General features: G+C 39.8%; 1 protein-coding gene across 7 annotated transcripts in view; it reads right to left on the reverse strand.

The window, feature by feature from the left end:
• LOC309889912 (leukemia inhibitory factor receptor-like) overlaps nt 1–27270 on the reverse strand; it is a 90322-nt gene that overhangs the window by 27296 nt on the left and 35756 nt on the right. For all 7 annotated transcript variants that reach the window (XR_014319337.1, XM_082783116.1, XM_082783117.1 and 4 more), the window contains exons 2-8: nt 20415–20521; nt 8042–8196; nt 7243–7363; nt 5034–5185; nt 2605–2768; nt 1016–1190; nt 465–734 (exon numbers count right to left, since the gene is read on the reverse strand). Coding sequence is in view for 6 of the 7 variants with exons in the window: in XM_082783116.1 (XP_082639242.1) it covers nt 465–734; nt 1016–1190; nt 2605–2768; nt 5034–5185; nt 7243–7363; nt 8042–8123 (964 nt within the window). In the remaining variant the exon portion in view is untranslated. The remainder of the gene's footprint in view (nt 1–464; nt 735–1015; nt 1191–2604; nt 2769–5033; nt 5186–7242; nt 7364–8041; nt 8197–20414; nt 20522–27270) is intronic.

Raw genomic sequence — 27270 nt, forward strand, 5'->3', positions numbered from 1 at the left:
GAGGGGAGCGGAGGGGCAGGCGCTGAGCTCTGCTCTCTGGGGACAGCGACAGGGCCCGAGGGAACAGCATGGAGCTGGGACAGGGGAGGGTCAGGCTGGGGGTTAGGGAAAGGTTCTGCACCCAGAGGGTGGTTGGGCACTGGGACAGGCTCCCCAGGGCAGTGGGCACAGCACCGAACTGCTGGAGTTCAAGAAGCGTTTGGACAAAGGCTTCTCAGACATAGGGTTTGATATGTGGGTGGTGTGGAGCCAGGAGCTGGACTTGATGATCCTTACTTGTGGGTCCCTTCCAACTCAGCATATTCTATGATTCTATGGCTGTAAGTAAAATCCCAGCTCATCCTCAGAAACTAAAAACCAGAAAATAGCAGTGAAGCCACAATAGCATCTGTTTACTAGCAGAACCCTAGGGTTCTCAAAATTATTTTGATTTTCGTAAGGTTAGTAAACATAATTATACATACATCCCACAAACAAGACAGTTCCATCCATCCCATCCTCAGACAGACTGCACACTACATTTGTCCCACTGGTGTCTGAAGCACTGGCATTTAGCACTCTGATTGCACTGCTCCGACTGCTCAGACGTATTAGTGGGTATACTTCTGGTCCATAAGTCATCCGTTTTATCTGCTGTCCTTCTTCATGAACACAACAAATTGTCACATCTGAACCAACTGCCACTACAGTGTCCTGAGGAAAAACCCCACTCCCATGGGGCTCAGTATCTTTTCCTAGCAGAGAAGGAAGAAAAGAAAATAAAAACAAAAACAAAACAAAATGTGAACAATTAGCTACAAATATGCTGTCAATCAGCTAAAACATGTCTCAGGAGTACATCAGTGCACTCAAATCAATGTTTACTAGGCTTCATTAACCAATGGTTACATCATTTCTCTATTCAAAATGCCCCCACAAGCAGCAAGTCATCAAAGCCTAAACACTTTCCCTCTCACTTTGGTTTAGTTTTCATAAAGCAATCAAAGTCTGTGTGGTCGTACGGGAACAAACATACCAGGGGACACTTCTACTGGGCTCCAGTCACTCCAATCCTTGTGGCCAACAAACTGTGTTATGTTAATAAAACAGCGAATCTTCACATAATGTGATGTACACTCCAAAGGCATATCTGATGTCCAGTTCCAAGAAAGAATGATGTCTTCATGGGTCAGTTTTGAATAATAAGTTACCTATAAAGTTTTCCCCCCAAAAAACAAAGAGAGCATATGAACAGTTGTTAACAAAGACATACGATCTTAGAGCTGTCAATGGAATGGCAAATTAAGTGAGGTAAATAACAAACTCCTGAGAGGTGGTCAGGGTGTCTCACCTAACTTTCAGTTTCTTTGTGAATTTACTTGAATAAAAGCCCGACATGCTAAACAGCCCTCCAGCCAGGTAAGCTACCTGCCAGGAATACCATAGGATAGACATCTGAGGGATAGCAGGCAGCTTGTCATACATTTCAAAAGGTCTATGTTGCACCCCAGAACACAGAGCTTCTCCTAGACTGGGTTATGCTCCAACATTTCCAAAACAAAATTCTTCCAAATTTCAATACCAGGCTACATATTTTGTAGTTTCTCCAACCTAAAAAGTATAGAATAGGTCTACAAATTCACCTAGAAAAAAGGTGGGTTCCATTTGCCAAACTCTGGTTAAATTCATGATATTGAGCTGTGTCCTCAGGATACCTGCTGGTATATATATATATATTGCCTAATGACTGCTGAAAAACATAACCTTTCAGAAAAGAGTTTTTTTCATGTAATGAAAGGTTACGGAATCTAGTGATTTACTGGTGAAAAAACAATGCATTGTTTGAAAGAACAGTTCTGGGGTAATTGGAATTGGCTTTTCTATTTATTTCAAAGAAATCAGTAAAACCTGAATACTCACTGTCAGAACAAGTGAAAGAAAGACCCATTTCATATGAAAAATCTATGGCTTCCATAAATAATATACAGAAGCATATTAATTTTGATATCTGTTTATCACCATTCCTGTAAGTGAGATGTTGCACAAATAACAGAAATTACAGCCCCTTTCCTAGGAATTTTTTAAAACTCCAGAAACTGATGCACAGCAAAGAGAATATCCTTTAAAAATGCATCAGAGACAAAGAAAAAATAATTTATTCCCCTGTTTTGAGTAAATTGCTTGGTATACTTAAATAGACAAAGAACTTATGAATTAGTTTGGCTACATCATCTGGACTTTTCTTTTGGGAAGGTATCACAAGGAAAAGTCACAAGGAAAAGCAAACAACATTCGCAGACCACCAAGACCTGAGACACTACTGGAGAAATAAAGCAGAAACAATCGTGTAAAATATCTGCCAAATTCATAAGCAAGTTCTAAATTAAAAAAAAAAAAGGTACTAGATTTAAAAAATAAGAAAAAAAGCTGTGTAAGTACTGACAGCATAACACCCAGTGTCTGCACAAAACTTTGAAAGCTACCAAAAAGTTACCTACCAGTAGCATGACTACACATGGGTTCTGCAAAGCCCTACAATCTGCATTACTGTCAGCTTTCTCCAAATGACCTCCTACATTACTGGGGGCAAAAACTGCATATATATGTTTTTCATAAAGGACTTACTTGTGTGACTTTTTCCATTGTTTCCTTACGGAGAATCTCAATCTGCCAAAAGGCATCCAGTCCATATGGGAAGATTGATCCGTTATCACTCCACTTCAGAGTTAATGTGGAAGTTGGAAAGTCAGGTGTTAAACTAAGAATGTGTGGAGCAAGTGGAATAAATGCTTGAAAAAGAGAAGGGGGGGGGAAAAAACCATATTCAAGTTATTAGTCAGCAACACTAACCCTACAGGTGTTTAACAGCCACATCTGTGCTCTGAATTGGCTACTAGCCATACAAACATGTAACTCAACCTCTGTGATTAGAACAAGATGTGCTCTGTCATTACTTGAACATCAAAGTTCCCAGGAAAGCACAGGTGCTGATGAGTCACCAGGTAGCAGTTTCTTCTAACATCTCAGCATGCAGACATGTGAGTAAGTGATTGTGAATATAACTCTTCATAATGTGCAGCAAGGAAGGCATGGTATTTTTCACAACTTTCATCCAAAGCCACAGAGAGTGTACATGATAATTGAAGTATACACAAGAATTCAACTAGGGAGGAGGATATAAAATCCTCCAAAGAAAGAAGGGAGTGTTCCAGAAAAGGGGGGATTCACAACAAAAGCAAGAGCAGAGAGATAGGAGAGCAGAAGCACAGTGTGCAAGAAGCTCACGTGAGGCTCTGGAGAGGATCATGAGGAATATGATTGTAAGCTACAAGAAATATAAAAGGCATGACATGGTGATGGGGACAGGACAAGGATGTTAAACAGAAGCATCTCTTCTACAAATGGGTGGTGGTGAAGCAAGAGGCTGAGAAGCAGGCAAGGTTACAGCAGTTCAAGTGGAATTGGGCCTGGTGCAGGATAAATCCTGTTTTTTAAATGTGTGATTTATCCAGCTTGGGTCCTGGCCAAAGCTTTGAGAGCCTGCAATATGTTCAGCACGATTAACACGCTATGCAGGATATCTTGTGAGGAACTGGAGAGGCCCATCCTGCCTGGAGGCAGCAAGATGCTGGGGGACCCAGTCTGTTCCCCACATATTTTTTAGTTCTGTTTTGTTCAAGGTTTCTAAGCTGCTTTCAGTGGAAGAGAAAACTGAGCCATGGATAAGAAGGACTACTGAATTTAGAGTTGGGGTGCATTAAAGGAATATGGAGGCAAGCAAAAACCAAAGAATAAATTATAAGCAAGTGTGGCAGATGGTGCCAATGCTTACAACTTATGAACCTGGATGATTAATGAAGCTGGAACTGGAACTGAGAAGCACCAAAAGACATAAAGCTGAAGGAAAAAAATAGCTGTCGAATAGTCCAGAAGTTTTAAGTTCTGCTTCTGTAAGAAACACTTGGAAGCAGCTAGTGATGCTAAACCTGACCAACAGGGAAAAGTGAAATTGGAAATCCACAGCATAATGCCAATGGCTAAAACCATTGGAACAGATTGCATTGGAGTAGGAAGGGGAGATAGAGATTGCTATTTTAACAAAACAGCTATAAAGATGGAGAATGCGTAAGTCTGTACACTTGCTGAAGGAAACTCAAGGCAGGGAGGCTGCAAGCATACATATTGACTAGGATAAGAGAATCAGCTTTTGAACACTGAAATCCAAACTTGGGGAAATTTCCTCAGAGCAAACCAAGCCACAGTGCTATCATCTTGGTAGGAGGCAATGTAGAGCACAGCTGCCTCAACCTGGAGATGCTTTCTTGCTTTTTTATACCTATAGAAGAAAGGAATTAGGAAAATTTCTTTGTCACTGACTCCAGTATGATTCAGCCCAGCTTCCATGCATAGATGTATTTGCACAGTTTCATATGCATTTGAACAGAATGGTTACGTTGAGTATATTTTAAGAAAATATGAGCCTGTGAGGAGTGACACTTCATATAACTACCCTTAAAGTATTGCAAAATTGCAGGAATAAACTACTTCATTCTGTAGTGGTTCAGCATTTCAGAGAGGAGAGAGGGCAAGAGGAAGTTTAATCTGCCTTTTGCAAGTCGAGTCTGAGCAAATGCACTTTATGCTCTGTGTAGGTACTTCAGAATGTGGAGTAGTAACTATTTTACTTTTTTTTAAAAAAACTTTTTTCTTTTAACCTATTTGTATTTAGAGTAGTAACTATTTTCTTTTTCCATGTAACAAGGAAAACAATTACACAGATTTATTAGGGTACTGTAACAGTATTGGGCTTTGTATTATCCTCACTTTCTGTCCCCCATTTCTCTGCTAGGATATATGCATAGAGTGGTGTTCTTTTTCTCCCTGAGGGAGGAGAGAAAGCAACCTTTTATATATGCATAGATTCATATGGACTTAGCACATCAACATTTTAATACAGGAATACTGCCAAAGAAAACTGCAAGCATATACAATCCAAGAGCATTTTTAATCATAGTATAAAGGCTTTATGTACGTACATAAAACCTGACACTTACAGATGTCTTTCTTGCGAATTTCAAATTCTCTGGTAGCAAAAGGAGTTCCAGAAATGCTGTTTGTGGTTATTTTAATGGTGGTGGAGCTCTCTGGGACTGGAATCTCGACCCTTTTCTCCTTAGTTTTAAAACACTCTGTAAGAGGGTGGTCACTGAAAAAAAGCAGAGAGGATTAAGCAGGTATTTCGGCTGATAGGAAGTTCAGACAAGTTAAGTCTTGTTCCTAGGACAGCAATAAAACACAAATTCCCTGAAATATAATGAAAAGAGCTCCATATCAAGTCTTATGAAGGAGTAACACTTGTATGGGCTTTGGTTAGAATCAGATTAACAGACCTTCCTTCTTCTTTCAAGACTCTTTTCATAGTGGCAGACCATGCACTAGTTGTATGATTTAGCTACCCAGCTGTTAAGAGAACACATCAAAGTGAAAAACTGACTTTTTAACCAGAATACACGTTTCTAGAACTTATAGTCACCATGAATCAAAATAAATAAATAAAATATCAAAATAAACTAAATAAAAAAGCAAAACTCAATAGTATTCCTGTTCTTTCCTTATATTTCCTGACTCCCTCTCCTTTCATTTCTTCCCTAAGTGATGGTATATGGATGCAAACCACATGTTCACCCATCTGTGTCCCCATCTCAAAACAAATTCTTCAGCTCCCTGCTGCTGTTCAGCTAGTGGGGAAAGAGCAGAGGGCAGGGGAGAGAACAACTAAGATTCCAGATGGAAATACAGTCTGCACATTATGTTTGTGCAGTGCTCAGCACAATGTGATCTGGCCTTTGTCTGGAAGTCGTAGATACATACCTAAAACAACAATGCATGGGTCAAGTCCCTTCGCTCATAATCATTGATATGCAACTAGAAAGGAAAAAAGTTTGGAAAAATCCAAATCTTCCTCTTGGGGCAATGATGGGAGGAAGGAAAGCAAAGAGAACAATGCCAGACTTCCTGCTGAGAGATTATTACTCACTTATGAACTGGAACAGGACCTTGGAACTCCTATCAGCTAGAGTCAAGAGCTTGAGTTGAGCTTTCCAGATTCACGCAACACACTGGACTAGTGAAAGCCAGTTGAGACCTGAGTGCTCAGAACAGCATTCATTCCTCTTCTGTACTGGGATATCACTAGAGATTGTTTGGGAAACTGAAAAATAAAACCTCTTTCCCTCAGGGAGGTCTGCACAAAGCTCATCCCTCAGACTCTGCTTTGGGGTCCCAAGCTTGCTCTGCTTTGCTAAGGAGAAACAGCAGCAGCTATTTAGCTGTTGTTGTTCTGAGGGCAGTACCTCGTCAACTCTGCACTCCTGAACTCTGGCTACAGTATCACATATATGCAATTTTGTATAGAAATGATAGCTGGCAACATGGGAGGAATAACTAGACAAAGAAAAGCATGTAGGTGGAAGAAGTGCAGCCAAGTCCTGGGACCCCAAGGAAAAGTCTGGGCTGCCTGCAGAATTTACAGGAAAAAAGACAGTACAAATATCTGGACTGGGGGCAGGATCAAGATGCAAAAAGGATTTGAACTCATCCCTAGCACATGATAAGTATTTGGCAGGCCCACAGCATGGGGAATTGCAGATGTAGTTCTCCTTAGTGAAAAACATACTGAAGATTCACGTTTTCTAATGTTTTTTGAAATTTTCAACTGTGTGTTTACTTCCAAGAGGCTATTGCAATTGTGGACTCATCTTCATGTTACCTCTAACACAATGATCTCCAGACGACTTAAAATTCATATATAAGACAGTCACCAAGAGATTTTTAATGTTTTTCCACGTGAATCTTGACACTTATGTCATATATTCTACCACTTTGGCACGTAACATCAGGATTTTCTTCTTCCAACTATCATTTCCTTTTGGATTGAGTATGGTATGAAGATGTCCCTTATGAAAACTCTGAGCAAGGGATAGGCAGACACACAGAGAAGTCTGAGTAACTGAGAGGATCTTCCAGCCCTTTGAAGAGAGCAAGCAGGAGATTTTGGCAAGAGAATTGTTAGCATGAAAAAAAACTTTGCCAGAAACCCCTCCATTGCCTGAATTAACATTGCCTGAAGAGAGCACCACCCAAGGACAACTGACAGGCAGATTCTTAGGAAACAACAGCATCACAAATTCCATGGGCTGCGACTGAGTCATAACTATACTTTCATCACAGTTTGGTAGTTTGCAACCAGGTATATATACTTACTTGGTAGTGTAACAAAAGTCAGTTTGTCCATGTCTTCTTCTAGAAGAGACATCCCATGTACAGACCATTTTACGTAAATTGTGTGTGACACATTTTAAATTCTGGGGGTCCTCTGGAGAACCTGAAATCATATAAGAACTTCAGTGAACAACTGCAAAACAACTGCTATTGTTCATATTTATAGCCATTAATTTTACATGTTTACTGCATACTTGTCTGACTGGTATTTTAAAACTGTTGTATGATTTTTGTGTGCCTTATTACAGACAGCAACAGACTGTGACAGCCACACTACTTTCTAGAAGTACAAGAAATCTGGGTTTATATTTGTGTGCAATGACACAGGCAGCTGTCTCCATTCCTAGCCTAGCCTAATAAGCAGGCTTGGGGCCAATGGCAAAACCGCAAGCTTTGATGATAAACTTAATGAGTTTTTTGCTCTCCTCTGTTGTCCCACATGGAGGCCAATTAATGATAGAAGGGCAATTAATGATAATGTGTGAAATTGTCACAGACAGCTGACATATACAGCAAGAAGGTCTCGATGCAGACATTTACACCAAGTGCATATGCAGGCTATCACAGTTACATTGTGCACCCCGTTTTGCACTGGTTTACAAAATGCCACTGGTTGCTGGAAAGCAGAGACCAGGCCTAGCGACACCTCTATCCTGTGGACAGTGGAGGGACCACAGAGGTGAAGATTTTTGAACATACATATACTAGGAAAGCAACATAATTAAGTGTTATCAGTACAGAGATACAGAGAAAAAGTAGATGTTGAATTATATACACTCACCTATCTCCTGACTATGTACTAAGCTTGTTAAACATAAAATAGCTAGTGCTAAAAGACAGCGGAGGCTTGGATTTTTCCTCATTCTTCTAGTGTTTGTTTTCCAAATGGCAGCTTCAAGTAGGAATAAGTGTCATCTTCCAACAAGCTGGTCAGTTCTAAAATTAAAAACAAAAACAAACAAACAAAAAAAACCTTTGAAATTCCAGACCTGGCACTCCACAAACAACACTTTTTGTTCCATCTATTTTTCTTCTACTGTGCTGCCCCCAGGCATAGTATTGCCTTTCCTTTCTTTGTCTGGCAAACAAACCTTTTTTGCTATTTTCACTGTCCCAAGCACTTCCTTGATGCATGTTTTTTCAGCAAGGCATTTCAAAGATAACTCTAGGAATCACACACATGGAAAATTCAACTGTCCACAGACCTCTGTCAGGACTACCTGATGCCAGAACAGAACAGATATGGCAGCATATTCCCCTAGAACAGTTTGTGTTTGCTTTTTTTTTTTTTTTTTTTTCCAATTTAGATCATGTGTCACATTTACAAATGGTCCTGGGTACCATGAATGCAAGTGTCCCCTGCTTTGGGTAAAGGTCTAAGGGGACAGCGTAGTTCAGATTTCCTCTGCTTGCTCCTCATGTTGTTGCTACTCAAAGCCATCGGATGCCTGAGATACTGCAGAACCAGAGCTGATCACCCTGGATACGTGCTGCTCTAAATATTGACCTTAAGATAAAAAAAATAATAATAATCTAGAATATTATGTTTAATGTGTTCTTTGAAGATTAATGAGTTGCATGTTTTCCAAAGAGAAGTTCATCAGGATCTGAGGAGCACATTCAGTTCCACCCACATACTGGCCAACATCAGGTTTTGTTCTCAAAAAGAAAACTGCAGGAAAGCTTATCTTCAAGCTCAGCCAGTCCCTGAAGCATTGTTTCCCAAACCACCTGAAAGCTTTGAAAACATGAGCATCCTCTCAGAGACCACTCCATGTATCAAAGGGCCTTCTTGTAGCGACAAAGATCAGGAGCTGGATAATTTTCACATAGGAAAACAGCCGAGCCACTGTGTCCTACAGAGCAGTCTTCTATAACTCACATTTTGTTCAGGCTAGTTCTTTCAAAATATGTCTCAAGTGGAAAAGCACCTGACCTTGTCTTAGAAGTCTTCCAAATCTAGATGTACATCACTGCCAGAATTACAAGCTTTGTCTAAAGGCTTCTGGTAATTTTAAAAGAAATAAAGTCCTTTTAGTCTTTATAAAGTCCTTGAGTCTTTATAAAGTCCTCTGCAGTCAACAGGAGGATGTTCCCTTGTGCCTCTTTTTTTTTTTTTTTAATTATTAATTTATTTTTTCTTAAGAAAATCTCCCTCATGGATAAACTGGTAATGCTACAAACGCTCTTCTGCCCATCTCCAATCTGTCTGTGCTATGTGAGAAACAGCAGCACTACATCATACAATCCAGACCTGTTCACAAATGGCCCCTTCTCTTGGTCTGCAATAGCCACACTGAGGGAAGGGCCCAGACAACACACAAGCTAATAGAAATGCTATGTTAAAGGTCAATATTATATTTGGAAGGAAGAAACACCCTTAAAACTTACAACTTATTCTATTTTTACCATGTTCCCAAGTGAGTTCTTCAGAACTCACTAAACATACGCTAATTTAAACTATAAAACTCCTAGACACATTAAATTCTTATTTTTATACATTCCTAAACTGTATTATCCATGCCACGTAATTTGGTAAGGGCTGTATAAGGAGTGAGGGTTGACAAATCCATATTCCGGTAAAGATGAATTAAGAACTTGCCAGCACTTCAAATTTAATACTCTCAATGGAAGAAGCACCCCACTTCATTTTGGCATCTCTTCGGGGCTTCATATCATATTTGTTCATGTTACTGATGGAAATCCATGACATAAGCTCCAGGCTTGAACTTTGCTCACAACTCTCTCACTTTAGCAGGAATGTGAAGACCACTTGGAGAGACTTGGGAGTTACGTGAACAAAATGACTAAATTCCATTTGATATATATATATATATCAAACAATGGCTTGTTTGTCAATACTTAAGGTATTTCTTCAAAGGCCATTTCAAGTTTGCAGAAAAGTCCATAAACAAAACTTCAAGCTTTATATCAAAATTAGATGACAGTGCCCTGTTAGCTTGTAGAAACCACGAACAGAATAGAAAAAAGGGAAAACACCGATACCACTTGAAGCAGAGAAAACTGTGGATTGTGAAGTTAATTAAACCTCAAACCACTCACTTTCTAAACACACAGCTGTACAGGACTGTGCGAAACCTGTTTGGTCATGCCAGGTTTCCGAGGAAGAGTTAGCAACTACATGTGTGTGTGATTCAAGAAAATCTGCTTCTCTGCACTCTTTACTTTACCCCCACATCAGAAGTTTCAGTAGTGACATTATAAAAGTGAATTACAAGAAATTTGAGTAATTTCTCCTAAATCAAGCACAGTTTTAGTTTCTGTTTCAGAGTTAGATAGAGGCACCAAAGGGAACCTACGTACTTTCAGGCAAAGCATGATGAGTATCTTGAAAACCGCAATGTTTCATAAGAAGTGTAGACTCCATGGCTCTTGCTGTCTCATAAACATATTAGAGCTTGCTGAAAAGTTGGCAATTGAAAGACTCATGTCCGATAATTAAATCCATTAGTCAGGAGAAAAGATCCCCATTTATAGGCTTGTTTTAATTATAAAGTTACAAAATAATTGGAATAATTTTAAAAGAGGAAGTTCACTATCTTTGGATAAAAGTTTCCTTCCATCGGTTCCAGGCTAATCCAAACAAGACACGGGAGTTTTTCCTTACTCTAGAGGGTACTGAAAAACATGTTACACTCTAGGTAGAGGTACTGTTAAGATGGCATTGGGCTATATAAGATTTAGAGATATAAATTTAGGACAAGAGAGCTGATCTTTGTGAGGGGATGGCAAAACCTTGACCAAGACTGGCTGGAGAACAACAGGAGCAGCTGCTGCTAAGTGTAAAGGCCTTTAAGTTTTCTTTTCTTTTTTTTTTTTAAATGAAATGAATCAGGTAAACCCAGTTTCTCCACCAGAAAGAGCAACTGCAAGTAAATCCTTTTTAATTGATGTCCATCCTAAAAACCACCACAGACAGGACATCCCATAACAATCTCATCTCCCTGGGCAATCCATTTGTGTCACTTCACTGGTACCACACTTAGGATTATTCCCCACCTGCTGCACAACCGTCTCTTGCTTCTTTTCAAGGACATTACTTCATCCTGTCTCCAGCAGGCAAAGCACTTTTATCATCTGCCTTGCAGCAGCCTTTTACACAGAAGATGACTGACACCAGGTTTCTACTAGCTCATCCCTTAAAAACTCACTTTTTTTCGCATATACCAGTCTCAATTGCTAGATTTCTGATCATTCCTGGAACATTTCTCTGTGGACAAAATCTGCTGTATTCTCAGCTTCAGAGTTTCTGTCCCCTGAGCTCTCAAGCATTATCAAGCACAATGAAAGAACTTTCCTAAGGCAAACCTATGCGTAGCACGTGTTTACACAGCCCATGCCATATTTGATTTTCTTTCAGTGTTCAGACCTTGTTGCCTCAATTTCAGTTTGTGATCCAGCCCCGGATACTGCTGTATAAAGCTGCCACGTAGCTGTTTATTTAGTACTTCAGACTCCAATCTCATTCTCAGATGGACTGCAAACCTCCTGATTTAGCATGAGTAGATTTGCGCAACAAATTCTTAAAAAATTGCCTAAAAAGTTCTTTCACTTTTGAAATTTTAAAATAAGGAAAACACCTCCATAATTCTATGCTCAGGAATAACATTGTGTGTGAATCCAAAAAATATTTGCATGCAAATGTATGCCATACAAGCAGCAAAGGCTTCAGTATATAATTGCCCATATTTAATATCAGATGCTAAAAATAAGATTCCACAATAACTGTGCTGAAAGTTATAATATACGAACGTAATCTAACTTCTGCTCAGGGCTCTGTGGTGTGGAACTGACCTTTTGTCCCTGTGGTCAGTCATTTTAAACTGCTTTTTATGCAGATAACCTAGCAGGGAACAAATAGATTCAGATTCTTAATCACGGAGGTCAGTGGGTGATGGCCCTTACAAAATTCAGCGTACACATGCACACATATGTATGCTCACAGAGGAAGTAGCCTCATGCCAGCCAAGAGAAGATCAATGCAAACTGTGGATTTTTAAATGGCTTTTAAAGATGTTGTCGTGTATACAGTGTACCTACTGGCAGATGAGACAGATTAGTGAGAGGAAATGTACTCCCAGGTCAATGTGCAAGGAAAAATATCTATGTACATCTTTCGTTCAAAATCTTGACAACCGTAATGAAAGTTAAAGGTTCTGTCACATGCTGAGAAAACAAGTGTAGCACCAAGTATCTATCAGTGACAAACTAAGATATTTCCAGCCTCTTTAGACTTAACCTTGCAAAGGGAAAACCAGAAGATAACCAAAATATCTCCTACGGACTATATTTCCTGTTATGTATTTCTTGGTTTAACTGTTTCTGTGTATTAATTATAAAATATAGCTGATCAATTGCTTGGTTCTGTTTAAAAAAAATAATAAAAATAAGTGTTTTCTTAGTCTGTTGTAACAGCTTAGTTCTCTAAGTGTAGAACTTCTCCAAAGCGGTATTAAGAAACTATGGAGAAAAAAAAAAAAAAAACACACAATTTTTTTTTTGTTGTTTTCTGGCCTCCGAATGTATTTCATTGTCAAGTGCTTGGAAACCACTTTGAACACAAACAAACAAAATTGGTTTAAAAAAAAATCAAAAAGTCTTTCAGGCCTGCTTCCTGCCAGCAGTCTGATATGCCAATTGCGACTCTCCAAATTTGGTTTAAAAATCTATGAATTGAGGATTAGTGGCCAGACTTTTCATACCTATTTTTGTGGTCCACAAGCAGCTATTTGAAAAGAAAAGGTTAAAAGTCAACTTATAGGAAAGTTTTAGGGACAATGGAGGATGCTAGATGAGACCATGAAGCCAGTAAAACATACATGTTAAACATAACAAATCTGTACATCGGTACATTTTCTCAAGTTAAACTATACTTCTTTTTTTCTCAACAGTTAAAGGTATTATCATAATAATTTACCACAAAGTAGAACATCAAATGGTCTCATAGAAAATGATCATGTAGGACAGCACCAAAAAATTGTAGAGACTGATGGCAGGCTCAGTTTTCAGAGATACTGAACAGCCGTCATCCCAAATGCAGCCAGGCAGAAACATGGGTGCTAAATATATGTCAGGACCAGAACCTCAATGCTAGAAGAAAAAACTATTTTGCTTAGCAGGTGGAGAACATTCATTCTACTTGGTTCTGACATTTTTTTTATTATTATTATTTTTTTGTAAAGGTACTAATTTAACCTTCAAAATGAGAGAAAAAGCTCCTATATTCATATGGATTTATCAAATTACACATCTTACTATTGCCAACACAAACCTTCCAAAGAATTCCCCTATCTGAAAATCCATGCCAGAAATACGCATTTCTGGGAAACAAAGCAAATTGCCAATGCAGCTGACAGTAAAGACAATGAACACAGAAACAGAAGATGAACTGGCTTTCTTTAAAACAGCTTTAGTGACCCCGCAGCCTTCAGTCTTTGACTCTAGAGATAACTGAGTAATATAAAGAAGAAAAGTAAAATTAACAAGATTTATTTGAGGGAGTTTTGCTATTTTTCAATTGAGTACATTCTTCCACCGCCTTAAAAAAAATCCCAGATTTGAGACAAAAATCTCTCTTTAGCAATCTGAATGCAGGCTTTCCCTCTCTGTTTTATAACATGGCAGCATTCCATGTTATAAAAGATTTGCACGGCACGAATCACTAAAAATGGTTTATAAATGAAGGCTGAATCCCATTTGGGAATCTGGCTTTCCCCAGTTCTGAGGAATTAATTTAAGAATCTACCATTTCTCTTTCAAAAGGCTGATAAAATAATTCAGGCTGCCTATCTGCACCAACACACCCTCCTAATCTGCAGCTGAGGAAAAGGAAACAAGGGGTGTTAAGATATTACAATGTTAATGTGCAGGAGTGCACAGGACCACATTTTCAGTCCTTTGAGACAAACTTTGGTGTGTTGCTTCTGCCAAGCACAAGTAGCAAAACTCCCTCCTCACTGTTTCCTCTGGCTGCCGAACAGCAGCAGCATCTCTAAGAGTCTGGGAAGCTTCCCCAGGATGCTCCGACTCTGCAGGGTGAAGTGAGACATCAGGACGCAACATACAAGCTCAACTCGAGGACTGATGCTTTCACAAACTCATTTTGAAAGCCACTGGTCACCATCACCATCTACCAAGCATTTGGGCAGGAGACTTCACCAACGAAAGTAGAGGTGCGCTCCAGATGAAGCAGCAAACATTTCACCTTAAACACTCTTTGGAATAAGATCTTCATGTGGGGAGAGTGATGCAGGTAGACTGCATGCAGGACAGAGGTGAGGTGTTGAGGAAACTTGATTAAGAAATCTGTGAACAAGTATCACAATTCAAGGCTGATTTTAGGAAAGTGTTTAGTACTTGTTTGACAGCACAGCACAAATATATGTACAAAAACTGAGACCCAGATCTGTTTTATAAGGAAATGAAAATGTACAGGAGAATCAGATGTCAAATAGTATAATCATAGTAATGGTATAATCTTGAAAAGGATTTGGGAAGTACAGTAAAGACTCCTTGTTAAGAAAACAGCACACAAACACACAAGAACAAACCAGATGTCTTATAGAGAAACTAGAGAAAAGCATCCCTACTGGGGTAGCCAGGCTGGAGAGAAGAAAGATGCATCAGTTGGGCAGAGCAATACCTGCACTGCAACCAGATGCTGTAGGAATCAATGGTTTATTTTTACCACAGCTTAAAAAGAACTTATTAGATGGCACTTGTGGGATTTTCAAACCAAATGTGTATTTTGTACATTTTGCCTTCTGTTCTCACTGAATTATTATTGTTTTCAGTTAATTTCTAGGTTAATTCAGGAACTGTTACCACTCACAGAGTTATCTACCATGCCTTGCCCAACACACTCCATGCAAGAGTGGTTCCCAACCCAGACATCGCATCTGATGTTTCCAGTGTGGGATCTTCAGAAGAACAAAGACACTTTGAACAGAAAACTGGATGTCTAACTCCTGGTCGTATCAATTACCATCAAGCATGTGGCTAACTACAGGTACAGTAGGTATAGGTTCTCCTTTACTGCTAGGAGGACACTGCACAGCTCTCCAATGGTAACAACAGAACACAAACACTTCTGAGGAACACAATGAACCTTAATACTACCAAAACTAGATTGAATACTTTTGGGTATATCGACAAGCCTCTTCATGATTTATTGCTGTTATGAATTATCCAAGTGTTAACATAGATTGAAGCTTATCCCCTAAGCCTTATTAGACATCACAGGAGGCATGCTGGAGAGGCCTGGATCGCAGTCCACGGAAGTCTGACTTCACCCTGCAGCCATTTCCTCAGTGGGGTCTCTATATCCAGATGCAGAGTTTCATAAAGCTTTTAAGGACATCTTATTTTGAGACCTCACCTCCTCATTCTCAGTGAAATGAACCTGGGCAGCGTGTTCAAAGGTTATGGCAGGGGTAGGAGGACAGACAAAGCATTATCAGATATGCCTGACTTCCTTAGGAAGTCAGCTCAAATTAACAAGCACAGATTCTTCTCCCATAGAGGTGCAGATGGAAAACACCTAATCATCTGAACAAAGAACAAAGTGGAGGGGTGAAGGTTAAGGGACACTATTAGCCAAATAAGAAACTTAACCTCCAGCTATTGTGCTGCGCAGTAGAAGGAAACTGCTAGGAGTCATTTACACTCTAGTATTTTAACCCATTCAAAAATCATCTTGATACTTACTACAACTGCCAAATTAAGACTGCAATAAGATGAAGGACTCAACTAATGTATTTGCGTAAATCTGATACAGCTACACACATTTCCTGATATGCTTGAATTTGGTGACCTCATGGTCACACTTCCTTGAATTCTTGCACTTCACAACACAGCATGGAACAAGTACACTGACCAAAGGCACATAAGTCAGATTACTTCGCGTATATACAGAACACAGCTTACCATGAATGCCTACAGCTATCTGTTATGCCTTTCAGATACTTAATACCAGGACAAATCATAAAAACAAATATAACCATGTTTTTAGCAGTGCATAAACCTAGAATCAAATGAAATTACATAGACAAACTTTTCCTCTTGTCTGTGTTTTGCTGCATTTTAGTGATTCATAACTGAAATAAAACTCAATATTCCACAGCACTTTTCATTTTTGAGGGTAATGTTAGTTTCTGTGTAGTTCTCAAGACAGCATCTCTTCAGAGGAAAACTTCATTTGCCCACATTGTCAACTGTGCTTTATTCAATGTGAGGCTAAAGAGCCAAAACACTGTCACTCAGGCTTTACAAAGAAGGATGCAGAAAAAAAATTGTTGTTCCTCAGACAAGTCATGTTTTCTACATAATTCTGTCCCTGCTGGTTCTCTTCAGATTGTACATCCTTATGAGCTGATAAACATTAAAGAAGCTGACCTTATTAATGAAAGATTTAATTTTCCTTAATCTGGTAATATTCAAAAACTTATTTTGAACTATATGACCTTTAATCTTCTTTCCATCACAGGAAAAGCCTATTTAGTTTAATTAGAGAACACTGATAATTATTGAAGGGATTCCAAGTGTGTTTTTTTTTTTTAAACAACCGGCAATGACCTGAGGGTTGGAATCCTTCTTTGTTTACAGTGAAACCTGTGGTATTCGGATTACTTTTAAGGTACAATGAACTGAATCCAAAGAAAGTCTGGCTTCATGTGTATGAACAGCATATAAATAGATCAAATGCTGAAGTGCGGCTTCCACATTAAATATATTGAGAATAATGAGCAAGAGTTATGCAATATCCTTTTAGTGTGAATGTAAGGAATGAGAGTTACTTACGAGAAATAAATTGATTTTTTAGTAGTCGAGGGAATGAGGGATTCCTGAAACTATAGATCTATGTTTTCTGATAAATTCCCATTGTATTAATCTTTCTTGTGTCTTTAAAAGCTCTCGTGCTCTGCTGTATTTCCACTCTGAATAAGTACCAGACGTATTGCGTGAAGGCACAGTGCAGCATGTTATGAGGTGTAGGCTTCCCATACACTGGGTTGACTGAATGCTTTCCTCTGCTTCGCTACACTCCTACGCCTGTGTTCAGCTGCTGCCATTCCCCTCCCAGCCTCTCCAAAGAAGGAAGATCTACAGTACATCATGACACTATGAGAACAAGCTTGTTCATGTGTAATCACATATTAGTTGGCATTTATTTGAGAGTTCTTGTTCTTCCACATACTGTTTTAGTTGCACCTTATTTCCCTCCAGCTTCGCACTTACGCATACGCATGCATATCCTCCTTTCATGGCAGCAAAGCGTACAAATTAATCTTAAGTACTCAGAAAAACAAATATTGACTTCTACTGTTGAAATACATCAGAGCCAGTCTCCTTCCTAAATAACTTTTGTAGGCCCCAAGAGAGACCACTGCCACACTATAAAGAATAAATATTAACTCCTGCATTTGTGCACATGTACACAGGGACACGGTTGCTGGAAATGGAGACTCTCTCTCTCCCACATGCAGGCCAGATCACTCTTTCATGACTCTCATTCTCTTGCTGATCACAACCTTCATTGCCAACACAGACCCAGAAGACATACAGAGACATCAAATCCATCTGTCTTAAGCTAATGCTGCTCGCCTTTGTCCATTCAACTCCTCTCACAAAGGTCTCCAGCCCTTGCAGTCATCTGCAAGGGACCTATTTGTGGATCAGTTCTTACAGCAGCACAGCTGGCAACCTGATGCATCAAAATAAACCAATTCATTCCTGTTACCCTTCCTACCCCCTAACAAACTTTGACACCCTGAAAATAGAGACACTGACAGCAATCTAGTTTTGGCATATGCTCTATGGCATCCACAGCTCTAAAAACAAGCAACACTTCCTCAGCTGAATGCTATACAAAATCACGTGGTTGCAATGCCAAAGAAACAAGATGCAGTTGTTTTACAATTAAATTAACATGTGATATTCCGTTTCAAATAATTTAGGCTGAATATTCAGTTTAGGCAGAACATTGTTTTAAAACAAAACATATAAGAAGTTCAAGTTTTGTTTTCCATTTCTATAGGATGACTTCAAATCCAATTCAAATGTAGACTGAGATGTCTCAGTCCATGAGAGTGAAAAAGATGCTAAAAGTTCTCAAATTTCTTTTGAATACTCTAAATGGGAAGCTTATATCTTGTCTGTTGATTGAAGTCACTAAACTTAGAAAGCTTAATGATTTTGGATGACAAGTATAAATTAACAGCTCCTTAACTGTTTTGTGGAGTGTCTCAGAATGGAAAAGACTGCTATAAAGTACTTTCCAGGGAAAGCAAACTGTTGAACAAACTGCAACATTAAAATAATGCTCAGCAAAAGGAATAAAACAAGGAAGATCTAGGCATTTTAAAGTAATAGGTAAAATAGCTAGGACCCATACATATTATTTTTTATTGGTGTAAAACACAGCAATGCTGTGTTCTGTCATTCCTTTCAGAACTTAGCAAAAGCAATGAATTGAATCTCTGTCAATAACACATCAGCAAGTGCTGAGACAGCAGCATCTGTAAGGCTAATGGTGTTGCACCTAATTTGAAAATGAGAGCAGCTCACAGAAAATTGAGACTGCTACTAAGAGGACATAGTGAGTCAGTTCCACAAGTTTTTCCTCAATAATCCCTTGAAAGCAAGATTATTCTGCTCAAGATCTTTTTTCTTTTTCTTATTTTTTTTTCTTTTCTCAAGGGTGAGTTTAAAGAAAAAATGGGCTGTTGGGAGAGAAAAACAACCTTGGATTATACAAAAGCAAGTCATCCAACTTTGCTGTCTTTGTTTAACAGGGTTCTTCCTTCCTGCTATTATTAGTAAATCTTATGGTTTACTTCTTCTACTATTGAGCTGGCAGATGATGTACAAAAGAAGAAGGATTTCTTGCTTATTAGATTCTGTCTCCCATAAATCCTGAGTACCTATACGCTGGCATGGAAAAATCCCTTCCTGTGGAAGGCTCTTCATCCCATTTTTCATGCATTGTTGCTGATATGTTTAACTTTTTTGTTTCACGACTCAGCAATGAAACAGCTATTGTTCCTAAACTGCTGAGCAAGTCCGACTGTGGGAACGAGAGACGTGCGACAATTCTCAATGGTTTTGCTAGTGGCTGCAGAGTGAGATGTCAGGGCATGGGGTGGAGAAGGTGGGGAATGGGGAAACCTAATTCCACAGAAAAGACGGACTTAATGGGACAAGTAACACTTTGGTGCAGTTGTAAGGTTGGCATGTTCTGCTTCAGTGCACTTTTACTTTCTATTCCAGACTTTTATTCCTTAGGATAATATCTACTCTTTAAGCATTTAATCGGATATATAGTACATGACTCACAAGGCCAAGCCTGTTCTTAAAAGCTTACCGTCTAAACCAAGAGACCTGTAAAACCTCTAACATAAATTTTATCGTGTGAAACATCAATAATCTCACTTCTGTTTTCCACTTTTGTGAAATCCTCTTCTAAAAAGCACCGACAATCTCACCAGAAAGCAAGTCATTAGAATTCACATACCATTTAAAAGTACCTCTACCTCAAACATCTTTGGAGAGTACCCTGCTTTTCCCAGTTCTGCAATCTTCTATACTAAAGAGCCACAAACTGGATCTCTACCAGGATTACATTTGCAAAATATATTTAAATGACAATGCATATGCCTCAGGGGCATAAATATTAGGCTTTAGAATAATATATACAGAAAGTCTTCGTGAGCAACAGCAGAAGAGATTAAAAAAATCAGAGGTCCATATATGTACCAGGAATGTACATGACAAGTATTTTTTTTCCAAATAAGAAAATTAAAAAGCTCCCAACCAACTGTCAGTAAAGATGGTAAAAATTGATGCATGTTTACTAACATTCAGTTAAATACTTATTAAAGTACCAGTTCTTCAGATATCTGGGTTTAGAATGCAGCAGCTTTTTTCTCCAGTCCCAAGAACTAAGCAGTTAAATGCTATCAGAAATCACCTGTGCCTCTGATGAGAAGGCATTTCAAAGCCATGAAGCACTGCTTGTGACTGTGCAGATAACTGCTGACTGATGCAAGAAAATAAACCTCAGTAACCATGTACATACACATTGCTCCCGAATATGACTAATTTGATCTTATGAGTAAAACTATGCATACACTTACATTTGCACTGCTGGCAGGAGCCCAGCTGCAGGAGCCCGTGGCAGGCTCTGTCGTTACTCTTCAGTGCAGGAGAGCCAAATGCTGAAGCAGGCAGTCACGTTAGGCACCTGAAGTTAAAAGATTCATACATGAATCGGTGGGGAAAAATGCTACATGAGAGGTTCACCCACAAAAGACCTGGGATGACAAATACACCTTCTGTGTCTACTTGTGTGGAGAGAAAAATTAACACTATTTCACTCAAAGCCTTTTAATGACCTAATTCTGAAGGTAGCTATTGTAACACAGAGGTCTTGCTTCCATAATTGTCTCCAACAATCACTGTCCAAGCTCATCTCCAATACAGAGCTACGTACCAATTAGCCAGCGAGTACACAGCAGGGCAAAAGGGTAAAAGAAAAGAACCCAATGTTTTCAAGGATATGTTCTTTGCATATTAACACCAGCTGCACTGCTGAAACATGGGGAAGCAACTGGAAAACAATCAATTTTCTGAGTACCAGTTATCACAGACCAAGCAAACCTACATAAAAGCTACTGACAATAAAAATGCTCAGAACTTAGCCTGTGTGGATGAGCTTACCTTATAGAAGCATTCAATCTAACAACACAAGAGAAACACTAAAGATTCATTAGCAGTGGAAATAGTCTAATCCAGTACAGAGTCAATTTATACCCAGAATGAAATGGTTACATACACCAGTCTGGGTCCCAGAGATAATCTGTTGCTGCAAAGCCTGAAACAATGTGACTATTTAGTTTAATGAGGTTACTTGATCACAGTTCTGAATTACCTACAAAGAAAAAAAGATAAAAATGTAGCCCTTGATATATGAGATACAAAAAACAATGCCGTGTAGCAGACCTTCACTGCAAAATGCATATATTTAAAAATAAAGTTAATTAAATGTTGGCAAAGCCCCTCAAGAATGGGATGCACTGCTTGAAATCTTAAAGATAAGATTGGATGCCTTCCTGACAAAATTCTAAACACGAGCTCAGCATAATTATTCTCAGGTTCACAGTACACCATCAGCCTAGATTAGCAGAAAAATCCCATAGATCTTATAACTGTTCTAATACTGAAGGAGGACAATATACAGTGGACAAACTATCAATTTTGTAGTAAGACTTAAAATATGGGTCTCATGGCAGGTTGCTGGATTTACATCCATGCTGATCTTGTCATTTGAAACACGAGGCAACATTGGGTAAAAATATCTTCTTTTGAAAAATTCCTAGCATTTCAGAGAAGAACAGGCCAATCACATTCAATTTGGAGGAGATGGCTGTTCTATATTGGGAATTGTGACAATGCTATTCCAGCAGATGAATTATGAGTTACGTGCCTGGAGACCTGTATACTGAAGGCTTCTCATAGCCATGACCTTTGCAGGAGTATGGAGCAGGGGTAAGGAGGGGAAAAGGAAGAGGAACAGGTCGACTCTAGGGAACAGATATTATTATCCTCAGAACCAGCAGAAACCTTAACAGAAATGAAAGAAAAAGAGTGTGACTATTACGTGCATCTCACACACAGTACTTTGGTGCTTGTTACAACTAGCTCAAGACAACACTGAAGTCTGCAATATACATAAATCACACTTCTGTTTGGCTTTCTCTCTCTCTCTGTCCCCCACCTAGGATTAAACATTAAAAGCTTATCTCCTTAGTTTTAGCTCCAGAGTAGCTGTAAAACCTCAGAGGTCAAATCTCTCTTTTGCTGCAAGTGCTGAACTTGATCCAAAACATGAAAGGCTGTGAAAATTAGTTGTAGCTGGAATACATATAACTTACATTCACCTTTGTGCTTCAGAGTCTGCAGGAACCCAACCTGTAATACTGACCACTATAATTTTCTACTGAAGTTCATTTGATTTAAGCAGCATTTTTGCCCTGCGGTATTATTAAGACCAATTATTTGAGAGAGAGATTCTGTAGCTCTGTCCTCACTGATTTTATAGTTAATTGAGGCCATGAGATCACCCAGTTCAAGAAGGGCAAATCCATGGACAGACATACAAACAGGGTTATGTCCTGTGATGAGCAGCAGGGCCGTCTTGGCACAAGATCTGGGTGATGGCCTCAGCCCTGATCTTAAAGGAATGAGGGCTGCCAGGCTATGGCAAATATCACCAGACAGCCCCAAAAGGCAGCTGCTTGCCCCGTGCAGAGCAGAGCCATGCTACTTCTCCCACTTGCCCAAATCTGCCTGTCTCCTCAGCTCTCCAAGACATGTGGGATGTGCAATGGGCTTCTCAAATGTGCATGTAATTTGAAATACAGCTTGTGAAACAGCTATCAGTATCACAGATATGCCAACCACCCTGGTGGACAGCATGACAGATCACGCCCGGCCTCACCAGTGCAGACTGGCTTGCCTTCGCATTGCTTGGGCCCAGTATGTCCGCATCTGGACAAGGCCTCCTCACTGCAAGCGGCCCAGGCCAGCCTCTGGCTCCAATCCATCTTTCTGCGTGCTGCTCAGTTCAAAGCTCTCGAAATAAAGATGAAGTAGCTTCCAAAGCTTTAGGCTGAAGTATGCTGCATGCCCAAAGGCACAAGTGAGGGGCATTTGAGGGCATAAAACCATCTGAGAAAGAGCTGGCTTGCTCTGCTCACTGTGCTAGCCAAGCTTGCCACAGGTCATACCTACACCATCCAGAATAAATGTTTAACCATGCTACTCAGTCAAATGAGCCTGCACTTCCTCTTGGAGGGAAGCAATTGATTTATTCATGGAGCAAAACTAGCTTAGATGGATGGCTGAGGCCCAGAAGTATACCCAGAAGTACAACACAGAGCGTGTCTGAGCCAGATCAACAATGTGAACCATCTTCGACCACCTCTATAAATTGCACTTTTATTACACCTTTAAGTGACTTGTGTAATAATGACAAAATTACGCAAGCATAAGAAACTTTACAGCATAATTTTCAGATGGTGTTCATCATCTATACAAATAGCACAAATACATTGCTTTACATAAATTTCATGATTATGCACTACAAAATACCAGGCCACCTAGGTACAAAGCTATCACCTGTGCAGCTACAAGTATATATACAGCAAGCACGGACATATATCTCTATTTTAGGAATATAGTTACATATGTACAAAAGAAAGTGGTTTTGACTGTAAAGGTGTTCAAAATGCAGTAAGTTATACTGGCAAACAACACTGGTATAATGTTGCTCATCAATATAGAAACTTCAAAACAACAACAAACAAACAAACAAACAAACAAAAAACAAAAAAAAAAAAAAAACACAAAAAAACACAACCTAACTGAAAACCCACATTAATTCTCTAATCAACGCCACTACATCAGTGAAACATTTTGGCTGGCCTGGAAGATGCTAAAGCATAAAAGCCACCCAAGGAAAGTCCTCCTTCAGCTACTTAAGCCTTCAGGTGGCCAACGCTGGCTGAAATGCTGCATGCACTCTGGTTTTGCAGGAAGCAGCCCCTCAACCCCGGGGATTAGAGGAGAGAAAGGAGACTCTGCTCGCCTACACAGGTAGCCAAGAGATGGGAGAGCCATCCTGGCCTAATGTGCTCCCCACACACCAAGCTGGCAACACAGCTGCTGGCTGTGCTGTGGAGCTGGTTTTTGGCACGGTAAGGAAGCGAGGCAGAAGGAGCAGGGAATTGCTACAGTGCCGTCCTTGTTTCCATGACACGTGCTTTTATAACTTGTGCTCCCTGAGGTAAAAGGCATAATTTGGACTCGGCAGCTGACAACTCAGCAGTTCTCTGCCTGTGGGATAAGGGAAGGCTGCATGTGTTGTAGCAACGCTCTTTGACTTCGCTCCAGTGCCAGCTCCAGACGGTGCATGGAAAGCAGGGGAGACATATGCCCTTCAGAACCTTACACCCTGACCAACATTCATACCGATGGGCTGGGAGTTATTTTTAGCCAAAGCACTTTCTCCCTGCAGTGAAACCCGCTACTAGGAGTGACTCGAGAGGGAGCAGCAGGGACAGCAGACGGCAATCAAGTGGCAAAAGCCCTTGCTAAGAGCTTCTTGTTCTTGCAGGAAGGGCAAGAGCCGTGTGGACACACAACTGGAGGGCTTTCACGGTCTGTAAATCTAGGAATTACACATTTTCCAGGAGACATGAGGACAGCAATGATCAGCAAAAAAGCCACTACAGAGAACAATCCCTGGGTATCTTTACTGTCAGTTTGGTATTGCTAGATATCATTAATTCTAATTAATATCTGTTGGCTTCCAAGTCAGAAAGCAAAGCAGACAAGGAACAGAGGAAGCTTAGTGTCTGCAGGTCATTTGTATCCCAGCTGTCCCTCCACCCCACAAAGGGGGGTAAGAAAGTAGCTCTGGCCGTCTAGGAATTTATATGGCCCCCATCACTGCCACGGTAATGACTCTGGAAGACATCCACAAGATTCTGGAAGAGATCTCTGGAGACACTTAAGCACCAATAAAACCAGAACTTTTGATGCTTAAACTAAAACAAACATATTCCAAAATCCCATTTAGCTGCAGCTAAGTATTAGTGGCAAAAAAAAAAAAAAAAAAAAAAAAAAAAGAAGGAGAGAGAGGTGATGACTAATTTTGTAAGCACCAGGATGCAGGGATGCAGATGGTCTCCAGTTTGATAGGTCCACAACACACCTGCCTAACGCATAACACTCAAGATTCAGAAAGCAATTATTCCCTCACCTGTGCCTGCCAGTGAAATGTGCACAGAACACGTCACATATAGCCCCAGCATGGGGCTCCTCAAATGAAAGCAGAAGCCATCACTTTTGCTTAAAGATGTGGTCAGAAAAAGAAAGCAGCAGTGATGCCACCCTTGATGAGGCAGACCAGTGACTGCAACCCATGCTAGGGTGTGGGAAACATCTGTGACCATGCTGAAGACAAGCAAATGAGTCGGGATGGAGACTTCTGCAGCCTTTCTGCAGATGGCATTTCTCTCAATGGCTCTGAGCATTTACTGACTCAGAGCAGGACTCTGTGTCCTTCTGAGAGGGACTGAGGGACCACAGGCTCCAGGCCCTGGTCCCAAGGATTATTTACAGTTTTTACATTAAGCTGTTTATGGAATGAAGTATATCAACCGGCCTTGGTGCATAGAGCATAATCACCTCTCAAGCTGTATGTAGAAGAAAGTAGTTTATTTTTCTTATTTTTAGACAGAAATTAGATGCTCAACAGCCAAAATGGATTCATAACTAAATCTCAGAAAAAAAGACACACTGAAACAAAAGAAAAAACAAACAAACAAACAAACAAAAACAACAAAAAACATTCCAATTCATTCTAGCTAGTTTTGTTAACAGTAGTAAACTGACTTCTGTACCTGTTCTCCATATCTCCATGCACATGGATCAACATATAAACCAGAGAAAGACCAAGTATCTGGTCTGAGTTCTCAACCCTTTCACCTATTTAAGTATCTTTAAACCTCCCTCATCAAACCTTTCCCTGCAGTGCTAAATAACATCCCTCCGCTTGAGTCATCTCTGTATTTCAACATCAATCTCAGTACAAGATCTCAGTATCTCTATTATAACTATGCCCTACATCAATTTGTATTATTGAAAATAGAACAAAACCAAGAAATTCCTGATTTCTTTTTTCTGTTTTCCCTTCCAACAGCTGCTATTCAACAGCTCTAATAAGCTCACTACAAGATAATACAAACTGTCATTTAAAAATGTACAAGATTATTTTTGTTTTCATCTAGAAAATGTATCAACACTCTAGGTTACAGAACAGGAACTGCTGAATTTAGCATCCCCAGCATTCCTCTGAGCACTAGGACACAGCATAACTGGAAAATAACTTCGTTTACCTGATCACATCATCTATAGAGTCATCTGCAGAAAAACATAATCTATCCGCATCAGCCTTGTGATATGCTGTACTCTGCAAGATAGAGTCAGCATTTATAAAAATCTCGATTGCCACAGACTTTCTTCTTGAGGTGCCATTTCATCTTTCAGGGAGAATTCTTACTAACACATATCTAGTCTTGTGTTTAAATACATCTCTTCACGTGGCACATAACCGGCCGCCAGACACCCACTGGATGAAACAGCACATGCTCTAACAGAGCTGCTTCAGGCTGATTGCACAGGCTCTGCTTTAGCATTACTTATGAAGATTTATACATTCAGGTGATTTTTTGGATGTTTACTAAAGCTCTTAGAGTAAGTCTGAGCAGCACGTGATGCTGACACAGATGTGACCTTATAGCAACAGATGGTAACTCATCAGGTGCTTGAAAAATAAAGCCCTATGACTTCTGTACTGAGGTAGCAGTAGCAGCTTTACCACCTGTGAAAATAAGTTTCTCTTTCTTGGACAGCATCTCCACCCATACGGCTGTTCCTGCATATTCCACAGTCTTTGGCAAGTCTACACGAATGCCCTCACTTAAAGGTTATGTCTCGCCCTTTCCTCAGCTCACCTGTAAAGGGATTTTGCACAATCTAACTCCTCCATAGGGCTTGCCACTGGTTGCTCTAAGTGACTGAAATGGTATGTTTGGATAGTGCACAATGGAAACTCTTATCACTTAATAACACTGATAAAAGTTTGAATAGGTGAAACAGTGATAAGATGAAAGGATGCGTATAGTAAATAAACAGAAAGCAAAACCAAAGAAAATCTGGTCACCTACTGACTATCTGAAAGCTATACTCTAAACCAGCTCCAAACTGGTGATTTTTAAGCCTTTGACATGTGGACATCTACAACATTCTCCAGTTTAGATACAGCAGACTTGCAGCCTCCTGACACTAAGCTTTCCTAGTAGACTGAGCTGACCTCTCAGAAGAAACCTGCAGACACCTACCCAACTAATGACAGGCATTTGATGC

The sequence above is a fragment of the Aythya marila genome (assembly GCF_965140915.1).
Source record: "Aythya marila genome assembly, chromosome: Z".
Taxonomy (NCBI): domain Eukaryota; kingdom Metazoa; phylum Chordata; class Aves; order Anseriformes; family Anatidae; genus Aythya; species Aythya marila.